Source organism: Chinchilla lanigera, unplaced genomic scaffold (genome assembly GCF_000276665.1).
Source record: "Chinchilla lanigera isolate Chin_1 unplaced genomic scaffold, ChiLan1.0 scaffold00028, whole genome shotgun sequence".
NCBI classification, from domain to species: domain Eukaryota; kingdom Metazoa; phylum Chordata; class Mammalia; order Rodentia; family Chinchillidae; genus Chinchilla; species Chinchilla lanigera.
Genome location: NW_004955429.1, coordinates 19,233,765 through 19,242,424, shown reverse-complemented (window position 1 = coordinate 19,242,424; position 8,660 = coordinate 19,233,765). Strand labels below are relative to the sequence as shown.

General features: G+C 47.3%; 1 protein-coding gene across 1 annotated transcript in view; it reads right to left on the bottom strand.

Moving 5' to 3' along the window:
• Window positions 1-437: 437 nt before the first annotated feature.
• The window catches only part of Fam171a1 (family with sequence similarity 171, member A1), a 57,102-nt gene continuing 48,879 nt past the window's right edge, over window positions 438-8,660 (bottom strand). The window contains exons 5-7 of the mRNA XM_013515488.1: window positions 8,281-8,397; window positions 3,312-3,426; window positions 438-2,667 (exon numbers count right to left, since the gene is read on the bottom strand). Coding sequence (XP_013370942.1) covers window positions 975-2,667; window positions 3,312-3,426; window positions 8,281-8,397 — 1,925 coding nt within the window. The 3' untranslated portion in view covers window positions 438-974. The remainder of the gene's footprint in view (window positions 2,668-3,311; window positions 3,427-8,280; window positions 8,398-8,660) is intronic.

Here is an 8,660-nt window from a genome sequence, read left to right as displayed (position 1 = left end):
GACGGCTAACGGCCAAAGGGGAGAGGGAACGAAGGGCATCTCTAAAGTGTCCTCTAGTCTACCTCAGCTAAACAGAATCCACATTACACATGAGAACTAGAGTACACTGCGTTGAAAAGAGAATGCTCAGCACAGATGGCACTTGATAGCATGCAGTTTAAATAAAAGGGGCATCGTTTATAGTTTTATATAAAATCCAGGCAGTTCAATTAAGGGGGCTCAGAAAAAACCAAAACAATGAGGGACTGTCTGTTTTCACTGTAAAAAAGGCACTTGGAGTTAATGGGACCAGAATTGAAAGACTCTCAGCTGATAAAAATTTCAGTACGATTTCATTAAAAGGCTTGGATGATAAGAGCTGACCCTCAGGAGTTCCTGAAGGGAGACACCGGCATAAACCACCGAGGAGGAGACTAGATTAAAATGAGGCAATAAAATGTTTACAACCAAACTGCATTTTGCTTTTAAAAAGAAGAAAACCTCCAAACAAGGCCTAACCAAAGCAACACCGAAGCAAAGTGAGACGACAGAGCAGCGATGCATAGCTTTCCCTTGAGACGGTGTCTACCTCGGGACACGAAGTGCCACCCTCGCTCCCCAGAAGTACCAAGACAAAACGGACTCAAGCGATGCAGAAAGAATTTCTTCTGTTCCCAGAACCCGAGGAGAACTGAGGTGATCCTTGGAGCATAGAACGTCTCGTGCAGTTTTGGGGCGTCCCCGGCTGTGGCGGGCGCATCGAGTCCCGGAACGACATGCGGACACTTCTTCCGGCCCCCGCCCGGGGGGCAGCATGGGTCACAATCGTCCTTTACTCTGAGCAACAGCTTTAATTCCTTCCCGCCACCGACACCGCAGTGTCAACGCAGTCAGTGTCCACGTCTGAAGCTGTCACCCGCCAACCTCCCCCACAAACAGGTAGGACAGGGTATTTGGCAACTTTCTGTCCCACAGTTGGGTGGCTCTGCAGTGGCTCATTTAATGTTGAACGCCATGAGGGGCCTCTCCTCCCGCTTCTGCCAGGGGCTCTTCTTGTCTTCTCCTTGGTCGTCATCATCATCGTCCTCTTCGTCTTCCTCGTGAGCAGATCTTCTCTGGTGGGGGCTGGCTAACGGCTCCGGGGGTACGTCTGACATTCGTCTGGTGCTCTCCTCCTGCAGGCTGGGCAGCTGCCCCCCAGTCCTCCGACTCGCGCTGTCCAGCAGGCACCGCAGCGCGCTGTCCTCGGGGGTGCACACGGCGGTCCCGCACTCACTGCCGCTCGGGTCCATGTCATCCAGGTACACCAGCTGCGTGTAGGCGGTGCTGTCCGGGGCCCTGGGCTCCTTCTGCTGGTGCTCCTGGACAGCTGGGTGGCTCTGCTGGAGAGACAAAGGGTCTCCCCTTCCCTTGCGGACAGATTTTGGTTCATTCATATCTACACCAGAGTCCAAACTGGCATCGTTACTTCCGTTCCTTCCAGCTCTTTGGAGATCAATGTAGGAATGTCTAACGTGGGCATTGGACCTCCCGTCCAGGGAGACGAACCAGGCCCGGGGATGTGGAAGGGGTTTCCCACCCCCGAGTTCCATCAGGGCCTTTTCGGTCAGAAGCTGCACCTCGCTGTTCATCTGAGCCAAAGCTGCATCGTTCAAGGACGCCGGGATGGACAGCGACTCTGACATGGACGCGTTCTGAGGGCTCCACTCCCGAGTGCCTGCCTCCTGCAGGTGCTGCTGGGAGATGGCCTGGGAGGACAGGGGCTGGCCTTGCATCTGGGCGGACGGGTGTGGGAAGATCCCCGCGTGAGGGTTGGAGAGCTCGGCCTGCAACCTCCCGATTTCCAGCTGCTGGTCTGCCGGGACAACCAGAGGCTGGCTGACGTAGGAATGGTCCCCCGGGAGTTTCATGTAGTGGGCGGGAATGACCAGGGCGGGCAGCACTTTTCTGTACACGCTGTCATTGACCTGGTCCACGGAGCTACAGCAGATCAGCTGGCCTGGCTGTGGGAACGACGTGGGTCTCTCCAGGTGATCGACCGATCGCGACATCATACATTCAGTGGGTCTGCGGTCTAGCAGTTGTTCTTTTTCCGGAGATGAGGGCGCGGGGTACATGTGTTCCTGAATGGTGAGTTTGCTTCCTGTGGGTGCCGGCCCTTCCCGGTCCTGCTTTTCAAATAAAGGCTGGGAGAACACCGTGCTGTAACTACCCCTGTAGTCCTCATTGCCGGGGGACTCGTAGCCTTCTCTTTCCATAGGTTTTCTGGCCTTCAAGGGAAAGATTTCCACGGACTTACGGCAGTCCTTCCCCAGCGTCCCACTCGGCGTGAGGTTGTCGAAGGAGGTTTGGCTTTTGTCTTCCTCCTTGTGGGACAGCAGCTCCTCTCGGGAGCTGAACTCTTGGGAGGTGCTGTAGGAGAGCTTCAGCATGGGCGTGTGCAGGTCCCCCTCTCCGCTGGGGGACATCATTTCTAAATGGACCCCACTCATCAGCTCCTTCGCCCCTGGGGCCTCTGGGCGGCCGTGGCCGGCGACGGACAGTGGGCCAGGGAACTCGGAAGCCCGACGAGAGAACAGCAAATTGATGTGTGACATGGAAGTGGACTGGTCCCTTCTGGAGCTCTCCAGCGCTGCGGCGGGAAGCTGCAGCTTTCTGTGGTGCTGACGGGGCTTCAAGCACTTCCTCCTGTCACCAAAGACACAACGCAAACCACGGGTCAGAGGGCCTCGAAGTGGGACAGTGTTCTAAAGTTTCAGGTCAGAACCTAACCCTCAGTCTCCTCCAGGACAAACAAACCAAAGCAACTCATCAGCAGCCAGAAGCCTTCTCATTCCACACCCACATCCTTACGTCACCCCAGAGCAATCTGGAGATTTCGCCCTCAGCCTCTTAGAAGAACACCAAGCAGTTCGTTCCAAAGTGGTCACCCAAGAGTCAAGAATAAACATCCTCACTAAGTGAACAGACATAGCATCAAAGGGACGATCAGTCTGCCTTGATCTGACAGTGTCATTTCTCAAAAAGCCACAGGAATATTCTGAATGAATGAATCCTCTACGTGAGAATTCTCATATATTCTCTCATACCCATGATCCATTCAGAACTCTGTCAAACACTTTTTAATAATTCCCCTCCTAAGCATTGACCTCCACAGCAAGCCACACACATCCTGTTGGTTCAGATCACATATTTGAATTCTCGAATTTTTTTTAAAAGGAGAAGAAAGAGAACCTCAGCTTAGACAAAGAAAACAGAAAGATTGCCACAACAATGTTTCCCAATGCCAAACTGTGCAAGCAAGTCGGCTTCAAAAGATGGCATCACTTTACCTGCAGTAATATAAGAGGAGACACAGCAAAACCAGGAGAATGAAGGCCATCCCTCCCAAAATGGCCAGAAGAAACACCGTGTGATACGTGGTGATGTCCTGTGTTACGACCGGACCTGGAAGGTCAGAAAATGGCATTTTAGATTTTTGAATACTTTTAAACAAAAAGAGGGATAATGAGTTGAGAACATACACAGCATGATCAACAAATATGGTGCATATTTAAATTTTTAAAAAATGATTACAGCAAAAGACACATTGCTGGGCCAGGGATATAGCTCAGTGGTACAGCACCTGCCTGGCAAGCACAAGGTCCTGAGTTTGATTCCTGGTACCAAAAAAAAGACACATCACCATTAATCCTTTTCAAAATGCACCCCCCACTCTTATTGCATCATTGTTGCCACTTTCCGAAGCAGTTCTGGAAGTACTCTTTCGTGAGTGTCTTTGGTTGTATTGCTATGGCTGCCTCAGTGTCCTAAATTGATCCAAAATGTTTACGCTTCACACTCCTTTTGGCTTTGGGGAAGCCCCACAGTGCTAAAGCCTGTAAATAAGGTGGACGAGGACGCTCCGTCATGTTTGTGCGAGCCTGGATCGCCACTGGATGGCTCGTAGCAGCAGCAGCAGCAGCAGCAGCAGCAGCAGCATTCACTGTGTCTTTGACCATATCTCATAAAGACACTCATGAAAGAGGACTTCTAGAACCGGTTCAGAAAGGGGCAGGAGAGATGAGGTAAGTGTGTTCAAAGGGAGGAGGAGTATTTTTGGATTAATGGCTACGTCTCTTCTACTGCAATAAATTTTTAAAAATTTAGACATTCACTGCATATCCTGATCTCTCCTTGTAACATCTTTTTCTTACTATTCTTGGCTGGCCCACAAAGCAGTGGTCAGATGAAGATACCCTTTGCACGACTGTTCCAGTCTGTGATTAACATTATGGAGGCTTCCGGGGCCCGTAGCACTTTGTCTTCTTGAGACAGAGTCTCCATATGCAGTCTAGGCTGGCCTTGAACTCGCTTTGTAGCCCAGATTGGCCTTGAACTCACAGTGATCCTCCTGCCTCAGCCTCTCGAGTGCTGGGATTACAGGCGTGCGTCACCACGCCTGGCCTGCCAGTAGCACTTTTAAGACTGAAAGGCAGTTGTCGGGGCCTTCCTGAGATGAGACTTGAGCCTTGCTGGGAGGCACGCTCAGCATTCTAACCTCATGTGCTTTTAATAAAATAAAAGCAATGCAGGATAACATAAAGAATGGACTCTCATGGTCAAGAGATAGCCTGGGTATCCGGTGATTTTAGGCAGATAGAAGAGAAAATACACAATGTCATCTTCACTTTTCTGGGGCAATTATTACTGTGTAGACTGTTGTCTAGATGAATCAGCTTTAAGGAAATGCCATGAACTTATTAAGAAGTCAAGGAGTAAGTGTCAAATATGATCAAAATGCTTTCCACTGAAAAAATAAGCATTTACAGTTTTTAAAAGAGTAACTGTACATGGCCACAGATGCTTAAAAAATTATAGATGAGATAAAAGTACTTTCTTTCTAGCCTGTAATCCTACCACTCAGGAGGCTGAGGCAGGAGGATCATTGCAAGTTTCAGACCAGCCCGGGCTACAAAGTGAGCTCAAGGCCAGCCTGACTGCACAGCGAGACCCTGTCTCAAAAAGGCCAAAAAAAAAAAAAATTTCTTTCTAAATTTACATTGTAAAAAATTCTAAGTGGGAGGTGTTCCGTTCATGTGCTTCTGGTTTAAGAGTAGTACAAATGTGTCTCAGTGTTCCTGGGAACAGACTGACAGCCAAAAAGCCTCTGCAGACTGAGATTTCTGGGCCTTTATTATTGTCCAGTATCCTGGCAGTGAGCCAGCACGGGGGACGGGACAAACTGGTTTCACATTCTTTCAGGGCAGCCTGCTTATTATTACTAAAAGCCATCAGCCATTGCTTACTTTTTTGGTTTTTTTCCCCAGTAGCGGGGATCAAACCCAGGGGACCTTCACACTGAGCTGCATTCCCAGCCCCATTTTTATTTTTTATTTTAAGGTAGAGTTTCACTAAGTCACTAGATTGCCCAGGCTGGGCTCTAACTTGTAATCCTCCTGCCTCAGCCTCTCAGATTTCTGGGATCACAGGCATGTGCCACCACACCTGGTTTTGAGATTCTAAAAGGCAGATTTCTTTGTAAATCTGTTAAAGGCACCAAATTTCCTAATTTAAGTGCTGGTAAACCCACAGAGATTTATCAGTTTTTGAAAAAAAGTGGGGGCTGGGGGTTTAGCTCAGCAGCACAGTGCCTGCCTGGCAAGTGCAAGGTCGTGAGTTTGATTCCCGGTACCGGGGAAAAAAAAAACACCAAAAATAAACAAACAAACAAACAAGAAAGTGACATTTCCTAAGCGCAACTAATAACACCATTCTCTCCCCAAACAGCATTCACATCAGTGGGGTGAGAGGCTGGTTGTTTATAAAGTTAGAAAAATAACGGTAGATAAAGCCTTGTTGGGCGCCATAATGCAACCGTGGAACCCAGGTTTGACCCCCAGCATCACACGTGCATGCACACACACGCACACACAGAGAGAGCAGGCAGGAAGGCCTCTTGGACACATATAAAAATCATCTCCAGATAAGTGAAACTTGGTCTCCTAAGTACTCACAATGTAATTATTTTAACCTCTGCCCATGGAAGACCGCATAAAATGCATATACTTTCTTTCCTTTTTTAAATGGAGAAATTAAAGAGCAAAACTCTGATTATTTACCTGTGGGTTCTGAGTTCATGAAAGCATAGCATCCCTGTAATTTGTTTATAGTAAAAGCAGCGAGGGGAAGTTACCAACGCAGGCGTCTGCACAGCAAATACCGTCAGACTGTGATGTGTGTGCTGCCTGCCATTTGTTTGTTTGTGGTACTGGGTTCCCAGGGTTCACACTTTTAAACTGCATCCCCAGACATTTTACTTTTTATTCTGGAACGTGATCTTTTTAAATTGCTGAGGCTGGCTGTGAACTTTCGATCCTCCTGCCTCAGCCTCCCAAGTAGCTGGGATTACAGGTGTGCTCTACTGTGCCCGGCTGCTCTATCTGCTTTTTATAGCTTTGGGTCTCTTCTGCCTTCTCTGTTGGGAAGCTCCTAGGATCTACTCTTTATGAAAGCATGTATTAATCTGTCTTATGGTGGAAAAATGACAGCCACAGTTGTTTTTTTTTAAAGAGAAAAAACAATAAAAACAATGATATAGACTTTCAAAACAAGATAACAGGAGATTAACAATGGTCAATATATTGTGTATTGTTACCTTCAAAGTAGTTACTCAGATTACAAGATAAAGGCATAAAAGATTAATCAAACAATATAAGCACAAACCATACTTTTGGATGAATAGAAATTAGGAGTATATTTATCTTAGCTGTCTTGTCTCTATGTGTATGTGTGTGTGTGTATATATATATATATATTTTTTTTTTTTCCCTTTCTTCTTTTCTCCTTTCCCCCATCCCAGTTTCTCTTTCCTTTTGAACAGTTTCTTCCTATTTCCCAATATCTGTTCTACATTTTGGATCTTATTTGCTCTTTCAGCTTCTCACACTAGTATGATGTTTACACATGAGAGTCTGATTTATTTCACTTATGAGTATGGCCTCAAGTTGTGTCCATTTACTTAGAAAAGCCTCAAGTTTATCCTTCTTCATAGCTAAATAGTACTTTACTGTATAAAAATACCACATCTTTTTTATCCATTTCTTAGTTGATGGGCATTTGGATTGTTTCCAATATTTAGTTAGCTATTATAAACTGTGTTGCTATAAACATGGGTGCACTTATATCACAGTAGTATGATGTTTTTAATTCTTCTGGGAAAATACCCAGAAGGGGAATAGCTGGGTCAAATGAGACCTCTAATCCTAGTTTTTTGGGGAATCTCCACACTGATTTCTACAGTGGTTTCACCAGTCTACACTCCCACCAACAGTGGAGAAGGGCTCCTTTTTCCCCACAGCCCCACAAGCATTTGTTACTGGTTGATTTCTTGATGATAGCCATTCTTTCTGAGGTGAGATGGAATCTCTCTCTTGTTTTTTTTTTTTGCCTTTCTGAGACAGGGTTTCACTATGCAGCTCAGGTTAGCCTTGAGCCACTTTGCAGCCCAGGTGGGCCTTGAACACTGCTTTTTTTTGAATCTCAGTGCTGTTTTAATTTGCATTTCTCCAGTTACCAGTGATGTTGAACATTTTTTCATATACTTATTTGCCATTTGTATTTCTTCACCTAAGAAGTGCATGTTCATCTCAGGTGCCCATTTTTCAGCCACAAGATCACGAAGGTGGGGGTCCAGGTGATACAGACTCTAACGGCAAGTACAGCTAGAGAAACCCTCACGAAGAAGAATTCAGAGATGCGCATCTTGAAAAAACAGTTCTGGAATATTCACTGGGATAAAACAGAAGCTTAAACACTCTGAGTCGGGTTCTGAAACGTCTGAGTCAATTCACACATCCCGAGTGAAGGCTGTTCTTTTGGCCATGAAGGCATTCGTTTGCACTTAAGTCTTTTGGAAATGCCAGCTTAGTTGTGTCCCCAGGGGCCCCCAGGGGTGCTTTCTGCGGGTCTCTGTAGTGTGCACTTCCACGCACGCCCGTGGACTCCCGGCCACAGCTGTTTCCGGAGCTAGGGAGGAAGTCTCAGTTGCCTCTGCAGGCTTCTGATTAAGCATTTCCTATGGAAGCTGTCTGAGCAAAACAGGGCCAGGAGACGGGCCTATTTCTGTGCATTTTTCTCATTCTACATGGCAATGTTTCAACCAGAATCCCCCTCCAATACCTTTTACATCGCCTCATTTTCAAGCTGCTAAGCATTTTGAGTGGGAGGCGCTCTCTCTACTGACATTATCTTCAGAGGCACACTTAGCCTGAGCCCGAGGAAAAAGTGCCCCCCATCGTCGCAGGACGGGCTTCACGTTACCTGGGACGGGAGGGGACATGGCTGCCACCCAGTAGCCCAGCTGAGGCGCGATGTAGGTCCACGTGAGCTGGCCACCCTCCTGGTGCACGAGGCCCAGACCGCTCTTCAGCCACGTTCCTGTGGGGTTCAGAACAGAACTTAGGCGAAACACACGCTGAATTCCCACTTAAGGCTACGTGCTTGTAACGTCACGTTTACAGCTCATTCTATCGCCCAGACAGTGAAATTATCTCGGGATTGCGTGCAACTTTCTGTAGCCATTCCTTGCAACTTCCCTTCAGGGAAGAAGGCGAACAATTTTGGCTGTTCAAAGCCTTCCCAAACAAATTAATTTCAGCCGCTTTATCACACAGCCCTCTTTCCAAACAGATAATTTCGGC